The 23,418-nt window shown below is 34.2% G+C and overlaps 1 protein-coding gene and 1 long non-coding RNA gene across 4 annotated transcripts in view; one reads left to right on the forward strand and one right to left on the reverse strand.

The window, feature by feature from the left end:
* Positions 1-23,418, reverse strand: part of LOC136038783 (uncharacterized) — a 141,891-nt gene that overhangs the window by 56,837 nt on the left and 61,636 nt on the right. The gene's annotated exons all lie outside the window — the stretch shown is intronic.
* Positions 1-23,418, forward strand: part of LOC136038780 (facilitated trehalose transporter Tret1-2 homolog) — a 62,886-nt gene that overhangs the window by 20,277 nt on the left and 19,191 nt on the right. For 2 of the 3 annotated variants that reach the window (XM_065722156.1, XM_065722157.1), the window contains exon 4: positions 22,427-22,669. In XM_065722156.1, coding sequence (XP_065578228.1) covers positions 22,427-22,669 — 243 coding nt within the window. Of the gene's footprint in view, positions 1-7,143; positions 7,771-22,426; positions 22,670-23,418 lie in introns of those variants that run through there. The other variant, XM_065722155.1, reaches the window with a different exon arrangement.

Consider the following 23,418-nt stretch of genomic DNA (forward strand, 5'->3'; position numbering starts at 1 on the left):
TGCTTATCTCTATCTCAACATCTCTGTGTGTGAATGACTTTTTGCTTATCTCTCTGACTATACATGTGTGTCTTAGTGGGTCGTTGCATGTTTATGCGTCTGTCTTTGTTTATGTTTGAACGTCTGACTCTCTATGTTTGTATGTGTTTTTATTCTCTCTCTCTCTCTCTCTCTCTCTCTCTCTGTCTGTGCTTGTTTGTCCTAGTGGATATTTGCTTTTCCCATGTTTCTCTTTGTGTGTTTGACTCTGTGTTTTGGTATGCGTCTCTCTCTCTCTCTCTCTCGCTCTCTCCGTGCCAGTTGGTCCGAGCAGGTGTTTGCCTTTCTCTCTCTCGGTCTCTGTGCCTCTGTGTCTGAGCGGAAGTTTGCTTGTCCCCGTAAGTGCCATTGTATGTTTGTGTATCTGACTCTGCATGTTTGTAGATGTCTTTCTCTCTCTCTAAGTGTCCATGTGTCTGGGTAGTTGTTTCCCAGTCGGACTCGGTGTGTTTGCATATGGTTTTGTCTCTTTCTCTATCACCCTCTGTGTCTGTCTGTCTGAGCGGATGTTTATTTGTCTCTTTGGCTCTCTTTGTGTGTTTTTGTGTCTCCAGTATGCTTCCCAGAAATTCTAAGTAAAAAAAGAGAAGTGTTACTACAAATACTATTTTTCTAATAGGAAAAATTACGACAAACATATCTATATCATTTTCTTTTCGTATTTCGTGAGCATCAAGCGAATTTTTTGTATAAAATTATTTTATATTACTTTAAGACATGGAAAAAGTTATAAGAAATAAAACAAATAAAAGTTAAGAGAAAATATAAGAATTTTAAAGTTAAAAAGTTAAGTACAAAAAGGAAGGGCAAAAATTTGGTGGGGGTTAGATTAAATGAAACGATTTACCTTATCTTGTTAATTATGCCAGACAGGAATGTGTAGGTCATTCACCTTTCTAGTTAAAAGGTAAACCAGTTATTCTAATGAGGTAAAAGTTCCGAAAATCTAAGTCCGAAAATTAGGTCCAAAAAATTCAGTCGTAAAAAAGAAAGGTGTTACTACGAACACTATTTTTCTAGTAGTAAAAATCACGTCTAACATATTTGTATCATCTTCATTGTGTATTTCGAAAATGTCGGAGGTGATTTTTTTTTTATTTTAAATATATTTTATGTCATTTTAGCACTTGGAATAAAAACTGACAAATTTCAAAGTAAAAAAAAAAATTTACGCTAAGAAATTAGAAAAAAATTAAAGTTAAAAAGTACAAAAAGGAGGGGGGGGGCAAAAGTTTGGGAAGATGCACTGGTGCCCTCGAAGGTTGGGACATGGATGACCATAAATTCCCTTAAAAGAAGTGTTGTTTTAAACACTCATTCTCATGAACATTATGATACAAGCGGATACTACTACATACTAGACTACATACTACATACTGTCACGTAAAACTCAATACTATGTCATAATTCTGTGAGTCCAATTTGAAATAAAATAAAATAGTTTACTTAAGTTGTCATCGCCTTTCTATGCTTGAGTCAATTGAATTGTGAAGGTTCAATGTATGTTAATCATGTTCTACCAGGAATCTGAAGGTCAACTACTAGATCTAGCTACTTTTACTATGGTTGTATAAGTAGGTCAATGCTCTTGTTTAGTTTAGGCAAGCTTCAGAGCCCAAATAAGGGCTGAAGCTCTCAAGTTTTGTCTCCCCACTACTAAAGTGCAAATTATCTTCTAGTCTTGAGAAGGCATGGGTTTTACTCATATTCATTTCTGCTCGTTTTGAGTTTGACTCGGTTATTTATTGTACGATCTAAATAAACAAAATACTTTTAAGATGTTTCAACTTTTTAAAATTTAATAAATTAAGAGCTATTAAAACTTTAAGGAATATATATCAGTATATGTATTTTAAAGTGACAATCCCCGGTCTTTTTTTTTTTTTTTTAGTAAAAAGCAAATTGTGTTCTGGTCTTGAGAAGGTATGGGGGTTATCAAAGAAATATTTCAAGAGCCTTCTACAAGACTGAACAAAATGGCTATCTCAAAATGTTGATTAAATTTGCTTAGGGAATTGATGGGCGTGGAGGCGGGGCTTGTTGCCTTCCAATCACTTTTGACTAATAAAAACGGCACTAGCCCGTTCAATTTGCAACCGAATGAGCATTTTTCGAAGTTTCTACGACAATAAATGGCCATCTCAAAATGTTTATAAGATGCATTATGGGAAAATACGAAGTTTGGTGGGCTGGGGTTTATCCACCCTCCGATCACTCTGAATCTTGAAAAGGGCATTAAAACTTCTGATTAGCAATACAACGAGCCTCCTTTGAAGTTTATGCAATCACCCTTTCTGTATTTACCTTATATGCCCCCAGGGCATAACCTACAACCCTTGCCCTGAAGGGTCGGGGGGGGGGTTGTCATCCTCAAAGACATAAATTCTGGAGTTTTCAATTATATTGAACAAACTGACCGTCTCAAATTTTGATTGGATGTGTTTGGGAAAGTGTTGGTCGTGGGAGGGGGGATAGTTGCCCTACAATCACCTTCGCCTACTAAAACGAGCATTTACATTTGAATGGGCTCTTTTCCAAGTTTCTAAGACAACAAATAGCCATCTCAAACATTCTATCAGATGCATTTTGGGAAAATAAAAGGTATGAAAGGGATTATCCATCCTCCGATCGCTCTGAATCTTAAAAAGGGGACTAGGACTTCTGATCACCCATCCAATGAGTCCCCTCTTCGGAGGGAACCCATTGGATGAAGTATATATACATCATATGCCACCGGGACATAACTTACAACTCTTGCCCTGAGGGGTTTAGGGGAGCTGTCATCCTCAAACACATAATTTCCAGACCTTTCAGTTACGCTGAACCAAATGGCTATCTCAAAATTTTGATTGGATGTGTTTGAGGAAATGGTGGGCGTGGGAGGGGGGTTAGTTGCCCTCCGATCACTTTCTACCACTGAGAAGAGCACTAGAACATTTAATTTCCAATCCAATGAGCCCATTCAAGAGTTTTCACGATCACCCTTTGTCTATATACCTTATATACCCCGAAGGGCAAAACTAATAACCCTTGCCCTGAGGGCTCTGGGGGTCTTTCACCCTGAAAGATATGATTTCCGGATCTTTCAATTACGTTGAACAAAATGGCTATCTCAAAATGTTGATTGGATATGTTCAGGAAAATGGTGGGCGTGGGAGGGGGATTAGTTGCCATCCAGTCACTTTTGACTAGTAAAAAGGGCATAATTTCAATTTCCAATCAAAAGAGCCTTTTTTGAAGTTTCTACGGCACCAGATGGTCATCTCAAAATTTCTATTCGAAGCATTTCGAGAAAATACGAGTTTTGTGTGGGTGTGTGGGGGGAGGGGTTATTCACCATCCGATCTCTCAAAAAGGGCACTAAAACTTCTGATTAGCAATCCAATGAGCTCCCATCGAAGTTTATACGATCACCCTTTCTATATAAACCTTAAATGCCCCCAGGCTATCACTTAAAACCCTTGCCTTGAGGGCTGTGGGGGGCTTGTCATCTTCAAGCACATAATTGCCGGACTTTTCAACTACCTTCAATAAAATAGTCATCTCAAAGTTTTGAATTAATGTTTTTGGGAAACGGTAGACGTGTGAAGGGGGTTAGTTGCCCTCCAATCACTTTCAACTATTGAAAAGGACACTAGCCGTTTCGATTTCCAATCGAATGAGCCCTTTTCAAAGTTTTTGCGACAAGTCCATCGATACGAAAGGCCCTGACATAAGACCAAAAAATAAATAAATTATACATTGAACCCACATCGCCCTTTACATAGGCAGCGCTATTGCGCTGCCTATGATATTTGCTAGAGGGAAATATACAGAATTTTTTGAGAAGGGAGATTTGCTGTGGGGTGATGGAGTTTTCCACAAGGATATTTTCTGAGGAGATGAAAGTTTCTGGGGAAAAATTACGGGAGAAATATCAGGGGGGTGGGATTTCCTTGCATAATTTGAGAAATGGGCAGTAATCAAGTTTAAGAAACAAGTTCTTTTCAATTGAAATTAGCAAGGAGCAAAATTAAACTTATTTTTGTCGTATATAATGGGGGCTGCCCTTTCTTTATCTCTCATTCTTTAAGCCGATGTTAGTCTTTTTATCAAATCTCTTTATGCGAAACATTTTTAACAACTCTTTAGACTATAGTGTGAAGATAGAGGTATGAGGGAGGGGCACCTCCTCCTTATATACGGAATGATTTATGTTGATTTTAAATTTTAATGTTGCTCCTCACTTTTAATAGGAAAAACTTGTTATTTTTGTTTGATACCAAAATTTAGGCAGAATGTATGGTGTAGAATTGATATCCCGTAGGGGTTATTTTTACATTATTATTTATTTTTATTATTTCGTTGTGCTTTGGGGGGATTGAGTTATCATAGCAGGATAATATACAGGCTAAAGAGAATAATTTTAAATTATGAAATCAGTGGTAACTGTAAAGAGTTGCCATGTAATGGAAGTGCACGAAGACAACAGGCTGGGACTAAGAAGCACGAGATCCCTCCCCAAGGACCAGGTCTCTTACTGACAAGAGGCATCACTAGCCATTTTTTCTTTTCTTTTTTTGGGGGAGGAGGGTGAGGCACTGGATTTTACAGAGTGGTTGGTTATTTTACCGACTGATTTTTTGGTACTGCTATTAAAACTACCTCATAAAAAAACAAATAAACGCACATCCGTTACGTTTCTTTTCTGCGAAAGAATTCAAAATTCCACATTTTCGGAGATAGGAGAATGAACCTCCACAAAGTTATTCTCCAATATGCTGAATCTAATGGTGTGATTTTTATTACGATCACTTGTCTTTTTGGAGACGTTTTCATTATTTTTCGACAGTTCAGCAAATTTTCTGTGGCTCGTGGCCTTTTATGTGCAACATTAAACTTAGTGAACTTTATATATTTGGAATCAGCACAAACAAATTATTTTGATGTATTAATATTAATATCTATCAAATTTCCTTTATAGAGTTTGTTTGGGTCATTTCTATAACCAATTATTTTCTTCATTCTTTTTATTTGTCTGGATATCCCCTTAGCCAAATGATTTTTTTTGGGAAAGCTTTCCAGGGAGGAATCGTCGGAGCTGGGGAATTTTTTTGGACGGAATCCTCCGCGGGGGAAATTTACTGAAATGTTCGTTAATCACTTATATATTCGTTCGATTCATCAGAAGCACTTCTCACTGAAAGTTTAAAGATGTGGGATTAAAGCACCTTTTTAAGCCTTATTATCCTCTCCGCATTCCCACAAGAGAATCCACCACGTTGAATATAATATAGAACAATGCGATATTCCCTAGCCCTTAGTTTTGTTAGATAAATCATCTGTAATAATGGTGCATTTTTATGGACTACGTTTAGTGATATTAGGAAATGTTTTGTGACGAATTGTATGATATAGGAGAATACGCAAAATATTCGTACTCTTTGAATAGTCATTAGTTTATTTGTTTCGAACTTTTTAGCCTTAGTTAGTTTAAAAGTTAATTTAACATTGGCCCTTTCCTAGCCAAAACTTGCCGTTTTACGGGATAAGTGATTTGATCTCTTTCACTACGATGCTTAAAAAGGGCACCGAATTGTTTATTTGTCATTCGAATGGGCCCTCTCTCGGTTATCTACAACTACGGGTTCGGCACGGTCACCACTAGGGAAAGAACAAAACCAAAACTTGTGAGTGACCATCCTTCTCTGGAAAAATAAGAATTTACGTATTTTTGTAGATGGTGACATTAACGTTTTCATGAATGTTGAATTTCTTTTTATGGGTTTTACCAATATTGCACACCTTTTTGGGGGTGTTTTACTCTTTTCTAAAATTCTACAAATTTCCGATTGCTAATTGCTTTTGATGAATACATTCACAATGAATGAATTTTATGCATTTATAAACATCATAAGTATCATTTTCGACTACTAAAAAATGTTGTAATCAAAACTTATGTTTTAAAGTTTCGGTTTCTATTGACAAGGGCCATTCTTCCTTTAAAGTTTGATACTAGGAACTACTTGATCCAAGATTCTCAAAACTGAGGTACCCCATCACGTCCTCCTTTATCGTTAGAAGGAAATTTTTCCATATGCTTGAGAATCGCAGTATTGATAGTAAATGTAAACCCCTTCAAATATTTCTCAGGGTGTGGAGGTTATAAATATAGAAAATACATTAAAGGTACTTGTGTAATATTCCGAACACACTCAATAAGTGAAGTTGGGCTCTTTCGTGAAACAAACTACGATACAATTACATTTTATTAGAAAATCCGGTTTCATAGCCACAAAGACAAAACTCAAAGACAAAAGGTTAGGTTAGAATTTTAAATGTGTAATATTACAATTTCCTAATAAAGTATTATATTTCCATCATATTTATTTTATTTCATTAGCTTTATCAAAAGTTTGGGCTATATATTTGCACATTAGGAAGGGAGGGTGTATTGTATCAAATACCTATCTCAACCTAACCTAACCAGCTCTATATATAAAATATTTAATTAAAATGTACCTGGATCAATTGTTTGTTTCACGAAAGAACATAACTTCACTTATTGAGTGTGTTCTGAATAATAAACAAGTACCCATTAAACACCGTGTCACAGTTTCCAAGGCGGTTTCTCTGAATATTTTTTTTCACGAGGCTGGTGACCCTACCCCCTTACCCCCGTCCCTTCGAAGGACGTAAGTGTATGAATGTGATTTTTCATGTTGCACTTAAGGTGGCTTTGCAATAATAGGGGAGCTCTATTCTTGCTGTACTCATATTTTTCATTTTCAGGATACCAGCCCCAACCAAACTGAAGATAAAAGTTTATCTGTGTATTAGTAAAGGTCTTGTTTTGACTAACGTATTTTATCAGTTGCTAAATGTTCAAAAATTTGGATTGTCTGGAAACAGCAAACCAGACGTTGTTGATTTGATGCTAATTTATAATTCAGAGGGCAATCGTAGCTCATTGGATATAAAATTGTTTATTGGTTTTCAACCGTTGTTACCAAGAATGAGAAAAAATTAAGAAATATTTTTCGACTTGATCCACTTCACTACCAAATTTCTAATATTCTAAGATGCTGTATGTCCTGGTAGGTGCCACTGCTCCAGGATTTGAAACCGAGTTAGCTCATAAACTACAACACTGTTGCCTTTATCCTTGGATTTCTTTTATTCCTTTAGATTTTGGCAAGCACGTAAAATACCGTAAACAGTTGCTATTGTTCAGGTTAAAATTAAACTCTTTATTAAGTTTTAAGAGTTAGTTCTTGCTATGCGTATGCACCCAGACCAGTTAAATAAGATGAAAGTTGAGACTTCGGGGTATTTATTTTGTTTAGTCACTATGAATGAATAAAACGAACTTTAACCTTCGTAAAAATCATCGCAGAAGCTCTTATTCTAGTTTTTCTCTCAGCAGTCTCGCCGAGTCTAAACTTGATAAAAATTCAAAAAGTTACTCAGAACTAAATACTGTGAACCACATGGAAAGGGATAAAGAGCGGAAGACCGAAACCCCAAGCCCAAAATGCAAAAAATGGCTGCTAATTCAAATAGCCGTAGCTATTGCTGCTTCGAGCTCATTCATTGTCAATGGAGGAGTTCGTAGCTGGAGCTCACCGTGTGTACCCAGATGGTTGGAAACAGGAAAGTTAGCCCATGATGACGCAAAATTTGTTAGTGGCTTGCCACCCACGGGTGCCCTCATAGGGGCTTTAGTTTCAGGTCCAATGTTGCAATTTTTAGGTAAGTAATACTATACAGTAAGATTTAGATTCTCTTTGTTAGATATGTTTTTTTTAGCAGATGTCCTGCTTTCTAATTTTTTTTCGTTGCGAAGCAATTGAGCTTGCAAAAAATTTATGTGGTTTTTACATACTTTCCATTTCTTTTGTTAAGTCCCCCCTCAACACAAATACATTTTGTTTTTGCCTCCTCTACATCAGAGAAATCTGAGGTTGCGTCTTTATTTTTTGTGTCCAGACGTAGAATTCCTGGGGAAAATCTTCTGATGCCAAATTCATGTTCCAATTCCGTATCCAAGGGGAAGAGTCAGGGTTTAGGACCTCTCTGAAATTCTATCAGGGTCATAAAAACGTAACAAAAATCTACATAAACAATTTTTTGATGAGTTTTTAAAGTTTTTTAGCAAAGCCCCCTGCCGCGAACAAATTCCTTGATAAGCCCTTGAACTTACTACATCTTTAGTATCTAAACAAAATACCTATGCCTGAAAAATATTATATCACACTATAATACCATAGTATAGTCTCTGAATATCATGCTATGTTCATATTAAATTTGGACATTTTATGATGGTAATGAGATTAACGTGGAAATTTGAAATAATTCCTACGTAAATCTGTGATATTTTAACCAAATGATTCTGTCAAGTGAATATTTTGGATGGGGATGGTCATAAGATAGTAGGTGTTCCATTGGTAAAAATGTTAGATTTAAGTTAAGGATTTGTCATGCAACTTGCCTGTTTTAAGGATATGCATGATGTTATATGCTAGAAACAAGCTTGATTCAAGATATGTACCCTGAGAAGCCAATAGATCAAAGCACTTTTTCATATAACAAAGTCAGCTAGGACGTAAGTTCCGAGTGTCTTAATTGCTGAGTGAGTATCAAAAATTTGATAAAAGCGCTTTTGAGTACAATAAAGTCAGTTAGTTGATATATTATAAGTGTTTTAGTTGCTGACTAAGTATCACAAATTTCATTAAAGAACTTTTGAGTACAACATACTCAGATAGTTGATAAATTATGTGTGTTTTTTTGTTGCTTACTGAATAAAAACAATTTATGAAAGCACTTTTTAGTATAACTAACTCAACTAATTGATAAATTTTGTGTATTTTCCTTTCAGGATAAGTTCCAAAAAATAAATGAAAACAATTTTGAGTACAACAATCCTACCTAGATTGTAAATTCCAAGCATTTTAGTGACGAACTGGGTATAAAAAAAAATCAATCAAAACACTTTTGAGCACAAAAAACTCAGCTACTTGGTATATTTTGAGTCTTTTAGTTGTTGATCGAGTAAAAAAAGGAATGAAAGCACTTTTGAGCACAAGAAACTCTGTTAGTTGATAAATTCTGCGTGTTTTACCTACAGGCTGAGTACCAAAAATTTAATAAAAGCCCTTTTGGTTGCAACGATCTCAGCTAGTTGGTAAATTCCGAGTCTTTTAGCTACCGACTGGGTATAAAAATATAATAAAAACACTTCCAATAATCTCAGATAGTTGGTCACTTTCGAGTGTTTTAGTTAATGACTGGGTAGGTGGCTAATTTCAAGTGTTTTAGTTGCTGACTGAGAAATACAAATTTAATAAAAAAACTTTTGAGTACAGTAAACTAAACTAGTTGATAAATTCTGAGTTTTTTTATTGATGGTTGAGTACCAAAAATCTAGTACAAAAAACTTTTGAACACAACAAACTCAACTATTTGATACATTCCGTGTGGTTTAACAGCTGACTTACCATCAAAAATTTAAACAAAGCCCTTTTGAGTTCCACAATCTTACCTATTTTGTAAATGACAATTCCTTTAGTTACCGATTGGATATTAAAAATTTATTAAAAACACTTTTGTGTACGACAAACTCAGTTAGCTGGTAAATTCTAATTATTTCATTTAATGAATGAACAACAAAAATTGAATGAAAGCACTTTTGAGTACATCAAACTCAGCTAGTCGATAAATTCTGAGTGTTTTAATTGTTGGCTGAGTACCAAATATTTAATAGATACACTTTTGAGTTCAAAAATGTTAACTTGCTGGTAAATTCTGAGTCTTTTTTTACCGAATGGGTATAAAAAATCTATTAGAAGCACTTTAGAGGTCAACATCTCAGGTAGTTGGTAACTTCCAAGTGTCTTCGCTGCTGACTGAGTAGTTAGTAAATGTCTAGTGTTTTAGTTGCTGATTGAGTAAAAAAAATTCAATAAAAGCACTTTCGAGTGCAGCAAACTCAGCTAGTTGATAAATTCCAAATGTTTTAATTGCTGGCTGAGTACCAAACAAATCTTATGAATACACTTTTTGAGTAAAACAATCTCAACAAGTTCATAAATTCCGTGTGTTTTAACTGCTGACCGGACATCAAAATTTTAATAAAGTACTTTTGAGTTCAACAACCTCAGCTATTTCATTATTTCTGAGTCTATTATAACCCGACTGGGTATAAAAAAATTAATAAAAGCGCTTTTGAGTGCAGCAATCTCGGCTAGTTGATAAATTTTGAGTTTTTTAGTTGATAGCTGAGTGCAAAAAATTGAATGAAAGTACTTTTGAGTAAAGCCAATTCGGCTAGTTGATAAATTCCAAGTGTTTTAGTTGCTGGCCAAGTGCTAAAAAAAAATAATAAAAGTGCTTTTTAGAACAGCAAACTCAGATAGTTGATAAATTCCGGATATTTATTTGCAGGTTGAGTACCAAAATTTAGTAAGAGCCCTTTTCGAGTACAAGATTTTCAGCTAGCTGGTAGCTTTCGAGTGTCTTAGTTACTGAACGATGATAAAAAATTAATGAAATAACTTTTGAGTAGAGCAAAATCAGCTAACCGATAAATTCTGTGTTTTTTAGTTGCAGGCTCAGTTAGTGTGTTTAGTTGCTAGTTGGTATGCCCCGGGTGTTTTAAGTACAGATAAGCACAGTACAGATATTAAATATTTGTACAAATTTAAGTACGGCAAATTCAGTTAGTTGGCAAATTTTGAACGTTTTAGCTGTTGAATCAGTAATAAAAATTTAATGAATTTTGAGTACAACAAACTTAGCAACTTATAAATTCCGAGTGCTTTAGTTGCCGGCTGAGTACCGAAAAAATTCATGAAAGTACTTTTGAGAAAAAAACAAACGCAACTAGTCGACTAACTACATGTGTTTTACTTGCAAGGCTGAGTATCAAAATTTTTTAAAGTACCAAAATGAGTAACAAAATAAAAAAAAAACACTTTTGAGTACAACAATCTCAGGTAGTTGGTAACTTTCGAGTGTCTTAATTACCGACAGAGCATGAAAAAAGTAAAAAACTTGTGACTACAACAAACACAGCTAGTTGGTATACCCCCAGTGTTTTAATTACTGATTGAGCATCAAAAACTTAGTAAAAGTACTTTTGAGTACAACAAACTAAGTTTTTGATAAATTATGTGATTTAGTTGCAGGATGAGTACCAGAAATTTGATAAATGTACTTTTGAGTAGAACAAAATTAGCTAGATGATAAATTCTGAATATTTTAGCTACCAAATTTGTATCAAAAACCTAAGCAGACCTAGCTTGAAAGTAGTTAACTCAAAAGTGTAACTCAAAACAAATACTAAAAAGCGCTTTTCATAAATTTATTGGTACTCAGCCAGAAACTAAAACACTCAGAATTTATTAACAGGCGGAGTTTTTTGTACTCAAAACTGTTTTCATTAATTTTTCATACTCTTCCTGCAAGTCAAGCACACAGAATTTGGCAAATATTTGAATTTCTGTAAAAAGTTATTTTATTAGATTTTTGACACTCAGCCTGCAACTAAAAAACTTATCAACTAGATGAGCTTTTTCTACTCTAAATTACTTTTGTTAAATTTTTGATATTAGGTCAGCTATTAAAACACTCGGGCCTACAAACTTTTCGAGTTTGTTGTACTCAAAAAGTTTCTCATGAAATTATTTGGTACATAACCAGCAATGACAACACTCGGAATTTATCAACTAGCTGAGTTTGCTGTACTCGACACTGCTTTTGTTAAATTTTTGTAATTGAGTCAATAACTAAAACACTCAGAATTTACCAGCTAGCTGAAATTTTGGACGTAAAAATCCTTTTGCTAGATTTTTGATACCGAGTCGTCAACTAAAACATTTCTAATTTATCAGCAAGCTGACTTTTTTGTACCCAAAAAGTCTTTCATTATATTTTAGTACTCAACCAGCAATTAAAACACTCAGAATTTATCAACTATCTAAGTTTGTTCTGCTCAAAAGTGCTCTCGTTATATTTTTGTCACTCAGTCAGCAGCTAAAATACTCAGAATTTACAAGCTAGCTGATTTTGTTGTGCTCAAAAGTGTTTTTACTAAATTTTTTGATACCCAATCGGTAACTAAAAGACTCAGAATTAATTAACTAGCTGAGATTGTTACACTAAAAAGCACTTTTATTAAATTTTCGATGTTCAGTCAGCAGTTAGACCACACGGAATTTATCAACTAGTTAATTTTGTTGTGCTCAAATGTGTTTTTATTAAATTTGTTTGTAAAATTTTGTGTAAAAAAGTTGCGTACTTTAAAAACCTTAAAAAATGTTTGTATAGGTTAGCATGGCCAGTCACGCTAATCTAACCTAAGCGAACCTAACTTGAAAGTAGTTAACTCAAAAGAAGTGCTCAAAAGTGCTTTTCATTGAATTTTTGGTACTAAGCCAGCAATTAAAAACTCGGAATTGATCAACTAGTTTAGTGTGCTGTACTCAAAAGCTTTTTTATTAAATTTTTGTTACTCAGTCAGCAACAAAATACTCAGAATTTACCAACTGCTCATCAGTTGCTACTGCCTCACTGAGTAGCTAAAGCCGTCCTGGCTGAGTGGCCAACACGCTGGCGTGGGAATTCTGTGTCCAAGGGGCACAGGTTTAATCCCAGTTGTGATCAGTTATTTAGTTTAGGACTGGGATCAGTGGCGTGACTCTGTAAGCTCAGCCAGAGTCGACCGAGCTCTAAATGGGTATCTGGAGAAATCTGGGGAAGGAAAGCAGGAACAGGATGGTTTGCCCCCCAACCCCCATTGCACTTCCTGGCTGAAGGGCTATGAAACGAAGATCAGCACCGCCGGTTTGGACCTTAAAGGTCTAATGCCGTCTTACTTACTACTTTTTACTGCTACAGTCAGTACCTAAGACACTCGGAAGTTGCCAACTACCTGACATTATTGAACTCGAAAGCGCTTTTGTTGATTCTTTTTATACCAAGCCAGTAACTAAAAACCTCCGAATTTCCCTACTAGCTAAGATTCCTGTACTCAAAAGTGATTTTTATTAAATCTTTGGTACTGCAAGTAAATACACAGAATTTATCAACTAGTTGTGTACGTTGTACTTCAAAGGGCTTTCATTAAATTTTTGTCACTGCATCAGCAATTAAAACACTTGGAATTTACCAACAGCTGAGTTTGTTGTACTCAAAAGTGTTTTTTTCCCATTTTTGATGCTCAGTCGCTAACTATAATACTTCAAAATTATCATCTAGTTGTGTTTGTTGTACTAAAAAGAGCTTTCATTAAATTTTCGTAACTCAGTCAACACCTAAAACACTTGAAATTTATCTACTTGGTGGGTTTCTTGTAATCAAAACTCCTTTTATTAAATTTTCTGATACCCTATCGGCAGCTAAAACATTTGGAACTAGATGATACTCAAAAATATTTTATTAAGTGCTATTTTATCTTCTTAAAGTAGATAAAAAAAGTGCTTTTTATCTACTCAAGAGTGTCTTTATTAAAGTTTTTACTCAGCTGGCAAGTAAAACACACGGAATGTATCAATTAGTTGAGTTTGTTGTATAAAAAGTGTTTTCATTTAATTTATGTTATTCAATCAGCAAGTAAAACACTCAGAATATACCAATTAGCTGAATTTGTTGTACTCAGAGTGCATTTACTAAATTTTTTGATTTCCAGCTGGTGACTAAAGCATTCAAAATTTACAAACTAGCTGAGATTGTTGTACTCAGAAGTATTTTCGTCAAATTTTTGTTCCTCAGTCAGTAACTAAAACGCTCAGAATTTAATCAGCTAGCTGAGTTTGTTGCACTCAAAATGATCTAATTAAATGTTTTTGATACCCAGTCTGTAACTAAACACACAGAATTGATCACCTAGTTGAGTTTGTTGTGCGCAATAAGTGCTTTCATTAAAGTTTTGTTGCTCAATCAGCAACTAAAGCTTTCAGAATATACCTACTAGCTTTGTTTGTTGCGATCAAAAGTACTTTCATCAAATTCTCGATACTCCTCTGATGACGCCCAATTCTACCATTCAATTTGAATTCATATAAACTGGTTTACTAAAGTTGTCATTACTCTTATTCAGTGAAGTTTGAATACATGCTAATCATCTCCAGACAGGTACTACTAAGGTGGGCTATGTTGAATATGTGTTAATGAAGTCCAGACAGGTGAATTTAAATGGGGTGCTGGCTGGATTATCCTAATGAAATTTATGATATGTGCAAATGAGGTTTAGGGTATATGAAATAGGGTTTAGGGTATGCGCAATGAGGTTTTGGCTATAATCATTAGAGCCTTGGGCTGTATCTTCGGGACCCATCTATGCCCATCTACTAATGCTAATATATGTATATATATATGCATATATATATATATATATATATATATATATATATATATATATATATATATATATATATATATATATATATATATATATATATCATGAAAAGAGAAATCACCAATGCAACAGCACAAACACAAAAAAAAGAGAGAGCTAGACAGAAGGAGAAAAAGAAGACTGTTTTCCTAAATTAGTGATTAATATAGACCAGCACTTGAATGAGGCCTTAACCCTACTCATCCATCCAATCACGTAGGTCAAACAGCATAGCCATACACAATCAACCATAAAGAATAATCCATGGACAGGCAGTCATGTCGTCAATAAGTATAAGTCGCCATTTACCAAACAATAGAAAAAATAATAACAAATAATTCAGAGGCAACAACCCAACACAAGGGCTCATCAGGAGAATACACTGGCCTATATGGGGTTTCACCACTTTAAATTCTCTACCCCACCAAGTGTTGTGGCTACCACAGAATATCCATGGTATCCCCGTGTCAGGTATCACCCCCAAAATACATGCTTATGAAAGAAAAAAACAGCAAATGCAAAACAACCGAGTAACACCAAAACAAGCTTATCCTGTTAATATATCCCTCTTTTTTGCAACAATAGGTAAACTAAATATAATAAATTTTACCAAATCACAAATATTAACACATTGCAAAAAAACTTAATGAACTAAACAATTATAGAATTCATCTTTACCATGTGGCAAATTTTAAAAAAAAATCTGCTCAATTAGAAACACAATTCAAAATAAATGCCGCTGCAACAACAATTCTCGAACCTCCGAAATTAGTTGAAAATTTCTTTAAGTATTTCTAGATAATTCTTTTGATATTTATTTAAAAGTTCGTTATAATGAAAACTAAATTTTTTAAATTACCAAGTTAATTTATTTGCAGAAAAACCTCTTGATATCAATTTTTGGCTTAAGATTTTACATCTATTTTTAAAATCAATATAATTACTACAAATCCTTGCATAACGAAGTAACTGTGAGAAAAACGCTGAATATGTGATATTTGAGTGTATATTACTTTCAGGGAATGGGAAACTAATCACTTCAAAATCAAAATCATCCGTTTTATTATACATTTTAAAACTTAATTTATTATTATCACAAATATTAATATTTAAATCTAAGAAATGCTCTTCATGACCAGCGCCATGACTAGGTTCAAGAATAAGCTCTGATGAATATATATTTTTAGAAATATCAATGAAATCCTTACAATTTAAGACCAAAATATCATCTAAATATCTTTTATTATTTGACAAAACATGTTTTAAATTAATTGGATTATTCTTATCCATCATATATTTATATTCTAGTTGACTTAAAAACAAGTCAGCTATAAATGGGCTGGCATTCCCCCCCATGGGAATTCCCACAATTTGCTTGTACAAATCACCACCAAATCTTATATAAGTATTGTATAAAACAAATTCTAATAACTCAAAAACCATATCCAATTTGTAACATCTCAAGTTAACTGTAGTAATAAACAAATTTGTCCATATAGCTTTTTTATTATAAGTGTCTTTTTTTAAGAACCTTTTACTAGATAAGAGGAGAGATTTCTTGATGACAGTTTTTAAATTATCAAACACTACATTAAGTGATAAATTAGTATACATTGTCGCAAAATCGAAAGACTCAATTCTTTTAGCTGAAACCATTTTTAAAGAATCTATCACCTGCAGTGAATTATTAACACTCCAATATGGATTAAAATTCGAAAATTTTTTAATACCAGAACAATAGGTTTTAAGTTTATTTACAATTTCCTTTAAAATTAAAGAGAGGTCAGTAGCAGCAATGCGGGTTGGACATTTAGCTGCTCCAGCAATAAACCGTGGCTTAGGGGGATTCTTATGAAATTTTACAGTCCAATATAGGAAAGGGAACTTTTTATCATTGTCATTTATTTTAATATTAAAATTTTTAAAAAGTATCTCTTCAGTCTTTTCAATTAAATTCTCATCCTCTATATTTACCTTTTCGTAAACATTAGTTGTGCATAACTCCTCATCCTCATACAGCTTCTGACAAATTATGGCAAAATTATTATTAGCTTTATCTACTGGCACAATTACAAATTCATTCTTTAGATTAGCAATCGCTTGTTTAATCTTCGCATTATAAAATAATGATTTAGTGTTACTATTTTTAAAGTTAGAATATATTTTATTTCTTATTCTACTAATAATTAAATTCTTCCAACTTTGAAAACTCTCTTTATTTTTATTCTCTTTCTTACACCACTTATCAATAAATAAATCAAAATCATTTTCCAAGCCATCAAGAACACTCGATGGTTTCAGATGATAAGAAAGACGGAAATTAGCCCCTTTATTCATTATAATTTGAAGATCATCTTGCTTTATTATTGACAAGTCTCCTGTTATAACATGTTTGTAAGTAGGATTTACAAATGGGCCAAGTTGCTTACAATTACAAACCGGTTTCCAATTTATATCACTATCTAATCTTTTTAGTATTAAATTATAAATAAAAATAATTATCCCAATAGTTTTTGAAAATTTATAAGTTAAAACTGGACTATCATTATAATTCAAATTACTAGGAAGGGCCTGTTTCACATGCCGCTGATTTAAAATTTCTGGTAAATTAATATCTTCAATCTGCTTACAAGTAAAATTAATAGGTAAATATAATCTGTTATCCTTATTACTAATCTTATCGAACTTTTTATTTTTTGAAATATATTTCGTTTTAGTTAGAATGCAAATTGTATGACATATTACTTTAAAATTATAATCAAAAGCTGTATTATTCTTAAAAATCCAGAAAAGTCCGATTAAATTCCTCTTGGATAAATTATTTAGACATTTTATTACAGAAATCATACCCCTAGATTCAAGTAGCTGGCATAGATCTATAGAAAGCATATGTACATCTAATTCATTTTTTCTATTATTTTTCCTATGTCCTCTCGATCGTTTTTTACGTTTAGTAGGACAAGTAAAAGAAAGATGGTCCATAAAACCATCAATACATTTAACAACAACATGAGACATGTCACCATATTTTGCTACACGATCATTTAGCCCAAAGGGATAAGCTGTACCAAGAGTATGGATCCAGAAATCCTCCTGTTTACGTAGTCTATTATTCTTCTCTTCTTTATTTAAATTTTCTAATTCTAAATTTTCTAAAATTGTGACAGTTATATCTGATATGGAGCATTTACCATTATTACAATGTTAAACTAGATAGTTATTAGTTTTTTCATTATTAACTGTTGTCTTATGTCCAGAAAATCTTTCATATATATTATTAGTTGTTTCCCCCACATATTGTAGGCAGCATTTATTACATTCTAATAGGTAAATTACATTGGTTGTTCTACAATTAACATTACCACGTAACTTGCATGCAAAATTTTTATTATACAATGTGCCCCTATATTAGTTACGCGCCATTGTAGTTGTGTCCCTGTGTCCCACCTGTGAATATAGATAGATTTATATATGTGTTTCAAACTACGTAAAAATTGCGAATATACAACATTTTTGGCTTTCCCACTACTGGGAGCTTCCCGTTTCCAATTGCCAGCAATTGATCTGAAAATGTTTGACCAGAGTCATCGTTTTGCAATCGGACACGCATATTTGTAGTTGATTTTAATATTTTTACGTGTGCCCATAAATTAGAATTTTTCAGGCAAGCATTCATTTCGTCTGCATGAGTTAAACTACGTAAAAATTGCGAATATACAACATTCTTGGCTTTCCCATTGTCTGTGCATAGCCTATACAAAGCCGTATGTACTAATAATGACGTCATATGCAAACGCTCTTTTTACAAACAAACAAACATGCATACACACAACTCGTTTTTATATAGATAGATAGATAGGTAGATACAATACAAATTAACTGCGTAAAACTTGCGAATATACAACATTTTTCGCTGTCCAATTGTCGCTGCATATAAATAGATTGTCAGGTTTACCGACCCTCGAACATGCAACGCACAATTGTCCATGGGAAAAACAATCAGTATTAAGATCTATACCACATTTTTCTAATGATTGACCTTGAGCTTTGTTAATGGTGATTGCAAATGCTAATCGAATTGGGAATTGCAATCTTTAAAATTTAAAAGGCAGATCTGTTGGAATCATGGGAATGCGAGGAATAAGAACAGCCTCACCCTCAAAAGGCCCTGTCAAGATTGTGGCCTCTATTAGGTTTTCCATTGTTTTTTTTACGGCAAGTCGCGTGCCATTGCAAAGCTTTGGTGGGTTGATATTTCTTAAAAGTATTATTGGTACGCCTATTTTTAGTTGTAGCAGGTGTGGTGGAAACCCTGAAAGATCTATGGAATTTAAAAATTCAGATGGATAATTAACCGCTTCATTTGGTTCCAAAACTGTGTTGACTGACTTGTAAAGGACTGCCTGGTCTCGAATCTTGGTCAAAACAATATTGTTGATTTCGTGGACGTCTATATTTTTGGGTGTGAGAATCGCTCTTTCACTTAGCCATTTATTATTTTTATAATTTTTTAGAATATTCGGAAATACTTTTTCAATCAATTAATTTTTGGACGTCACTAAATTACAGAAATCAGCAGGTGGTTGTATACGTCCTGAAATTGAATCTATCGTATCATAAATGTCTTTTTGTTCCGACGTTAACTTGGAAATGTTATTTTGTACATGCGACAATAGATCATTCGTACTGTAACTTTTTTCACGATCCAATTCTACACATGTCGAAACAGCAGCGATACGGTTAGGTGAAGGCATTCCCAAATCCTGAAGAGGTTTGTTTGCCATACGTACGCACAAATCTTCTATAATAACTAAAGTGTAGTTATAAATTTCTGATGTAAAATCAAAAGTCATATCTGACGTCTCTAACTGTTTTCGATGGGGTATATCTACGGACATTTTTGACTTATATTTTTCCCATAACTCTGTAGGAGCTGATGGAGAGCAAGTTGTTAAAATGATGCCAAAAAATGCACGAATTTGACTTGGGGTTGACGTTTCGCACTAACAGGGAATATGGAACATCCCACTGGTTATCTACTTCGATGGTGGTACCGTTGCCATTGTAGGTTCTTCAGTCATTTTACAATTAGAAATTTCTCTTTCAACGGTCTTCTTACAATTAAAAATTTGTCTTTGAACGATATTCTTAAATACCTGTGTCCTGGTCGTCATTTATATTCCCTGTGTCCCGGTCGTCATTTGTGTCCCGGTATCCCAGTCTGTAATTTCTTTTTGAGTGTCCCGGTCGTTATTTATATTCCCTCTGTCCCGGTCGTCATTTGTGTCCCGGTCTGTAATTTCTCTTTGAGTGTTTATTCTTTTTAGTATTTTTTAGTTTTTTACATTTTTTCTTTTTTCAGTTTTCTTTTTTATTTTTCAGCTTCACTATGAAATACATATCGCCGAACCTTTGTTTTTTTAACTAAAATCTGGTAGGCATTGATGACCTTATCCGAGTCAAAATCCCAAACCCAATCATCATCGCTATCATTTTCAGTTTTGATATGTTTTGACTCTCGCTGTCCAGGTGGATCTTCATCTAACTGCGCGGTTTTGCGTTCTTTAGCCTCAAGCCTGTTTCCTTGCTGTTCTTTTGATTCCTCGGCACGCTTTCTTTTCTGACTTTCTCTATCAGCAGCAAGTTTTTTGGCATAGACTCTTTGAGTATCTTCATCGGCTTTTGCCATTGTAAGTTCATCAGTCATTTTAAACTTAAACATTAATAGATTTCTACGTGAACATATATGTCTTAAATATCTTTAATGACGTCACCGTCATAGCAAAAATGACGACAACTAACTTCATGACGTCAGCCGACACAGAAACATGACGTCACCTGATCCACAGACAGACACACAGACAGACAACTTATTTTTATATATATAGAAGATATATATATATATATATATATATATATATATATATATATATATATATATATATATATATATATATATATATATATATATATATATATGTGTGTGTGTGTGTAAATGGACCTTAAGTTAGAAGAAGTAGTGCCTTTGTAAAATTACATTTTTATTGGATCTTTAACGGTAGCTTGGCTTTTCTTTTGTCGTAGGACAAAAGCTTCTTCTTTAGCTTCGATGTGTCTTTTTCATTATAAAAGACATATCACAGAACCTATGTTTCTTTTAATCGTTCAGGTGGTGGGACAAAAACTTCTTCTTTTGCCTGGATTTGTCTATTGTCGTTATGAAAGACATATTGCAAAAATTTGTTTCTTTTAATCGTTAAGGTGATGGGACAAACGCTTCTTCTTTTGCCTCGATTATTCTTTCGTCCTTATGAAAGACATATCGCCAAACCTTTGTTTCTTTTAATGGCTGTGATGGGTGGACAAAACTTCTTTTCTTTTGACGATTTATCTAGTCTAGTCTTTTGATTCTTAATGCTATGGTAGACATTGATGACCGTATATATGTCAAAATCCATAACCTAATAATAATCGCTCCTTCTTCCAATTTGTTTGGTTCGTTTTACCTCGGACTGCCATCTTTTATTTGCTCATTGGCTCGGTGTCACATGTATTCTAACCGCGTGTGTCTTTGCTATTCATTTTCATTTTTGACAAACCGTTGATGTTCTTCTAACCATTTGTGTATTTCCACTTCATTTTCAGTTTTGACTTGCTCAGATGCTTGGTGCTGCATGTCATCTATCTGCTTGTATCTTTGCTCTTTATTTTCATTTTTGACACTCCGCCACTTTTCTTCTAACCGCGTGTGTCTTTGCTCTTCATTTTCCTTTTTGACTCGCTCTCTGGCTCAGTGTCGCATGTCTTCTAACTGCATGTGTCTCTGCTTTTTAATTTGAGTCGTTTTTAGATTTTTGGTACTTTAGACAATCTAGCAATGGCCTTTGCTTTAGCTGATCGTATTGGTCTTGTCGCAATTTATGGTCCAGGTTGCATTTATGCTATGCATGACATCATATAAGAAAATTCTTATAAAGAAATGTTTATTTGATGTACTAACATAGTACACGAATGTCAGTACATGGCGTTCTTAACAAATTTCAAAGATTCATGACGTATGTGATCGTTTTTTCATGCGAGAATATCCCAAGACACCAATTTCTTCAAAAAACTTGGAGCCATTTTCGAGAAGAAATACATGTACAGATACACAATTACGCACAGTTTGGTTTTGTCAGTCTATTTTGCACACAGCTTGACAGTCTATTTTGGGAAGAATTTTGTGTATAAAATCAAAACTTACAACGCTTGTTTTGGGGGCGTTGAACTAAATAAAAGATAAAGTTTGAATCATAATACTACTGCTTCTACTCCTACAAGTACTGCAACTGCTGCTATTATTCTTATTGCTGCTACTATTACTATTGCTGCTAAGGCCAATACTACTATTAACTCTACTCTGGTGTTAATAACTACTGGTCTTACTACTACTAGTACTAATAACCCTAACGGTATTAACGGTATTGACCCAACCGTTAACGGTCGACTGGAAAGTTTTCCTGCATATTTTTTGATAATATTAATAACAAAACACAGAAGTCAAATCAAAACAAAATTTTAGAAACTAAAGTTAATTCTAGTTATCACATGTCTTGGATTTCTTCTATTAAATTCAGCATCATAAAACTGATCGACACAGACTGCTGTCGTTTTGTTGTTGTTTTTTGTATAACTAAAAATTAGGCTAGAAGTTAAGTTTGTTTATTTACTCTATCAAACTAATATTGACGTTTTCTTATGGGTCACAGAGAGGTTTATTATGTGTGGCACACAATAACTTTCTGAATAGAAATTCTTTAATCCTTTAAAGAACGTAGTTGAGCCTGGAGAGTGAAAATTGACGAAGTTCTCAGAAACGGTTATGTGATTTAGCCCGTGAGAATGTCATTCCCCGTGATCTACCATTTCTTTCTAACTACTGAGATATCAATTGAAGTATATAATTACATGTTTAAAGTGTAGGAAAGTATCCTATCTTAGATTGATTAACTTACGAAAGAAACATTTCAGGTCGACGACGTACCCTTCTGATTGCTGCTTTGCCCTGGTCTGCCTCATTTATTTTACTTGGAATTGCACCATCAAGATCAGCAGTGTTTTTTGCCCGAATCACTATGGGATTCATGGTTGGATTAACATCACCAGCTGCTCAACTCTACATTGCAGAGTGTGTAGAGCCAAAAATCCGTGGAATTTTAGGCTCACTAACTGCCACACTAATGGCTCTTGGTATCCTTGTGACGTATGTTATAGGTAAATAATTTCTTAATCCAGACTAGTAGTATCCCTTTGGGCACTACAAATGCAGCCCTCTCCCGGTATACTATTGGAGTTGCTAACCCATCGTATCCCTTAAACAAATACTAGCGAAGCCCTATCCCGGTGCACTATTGTAGTTCCTAGCCCCTTGTATCCACAAATACTACTGCAAGAGCCAAAGGGCAAATAAGAGAACTATTCGCCTTATTAATAGTCGAAAGTGATAAGAGGGCAAATGCCCCCTCCCCAAGCCCTTCATTTCCCAAAATCTCTGATAGATATTTTGATATAGCTTTTTTGTTCAACGTAGTTGGAAGGTCCGGAAATTATGTCCTTGAGGATGACACCCCCCTCCCTCTCCAGCACTCAGGGTTAAGGCTGTGAGCTATGCCCTGGAGGCATATAAGGTTTTATAAAAAGCGTTGTCGTAGAAACTTTAAAAATAGTTCATTCGATTAGAAATTGACAGGGCTAGTGCCCTTTTTAATAGTCCAAAGTAATCGAAGGAAGATACACCCCCAAGCCCATTATTACCTCAAAGACTATTACCCCAATGCCCTTTTTAAGATTCAAAGTGATTTGAGATGAACCAGCCCCCCCCTCAAACTCATCATTTTCCTTAACACCCAATCAAAACTTGGAGATAACAATTTTATTCATAGTAGTTGAAGGTTTCAGAATTTTTGTCTATGAGGAAGACAACCTCCTTCCCCATAGCTCTCAGAAAAAGGGGTGTAAGTTAT

The sequence above is a fragment of the Artemia franciscana genome, chromosome 18 (assembly GCF_032884065.1).
Source record: "Artemia franciscana chromosome 18, ASM3288406v1, whole genome shotgun sequence".
NCBI classification, from domain to species: Eukaryota; Metazoa; Arthropoda; class Branchiopoda; order Anostraca; family Artemiidae; genus Artemia; species Artemia franciscana.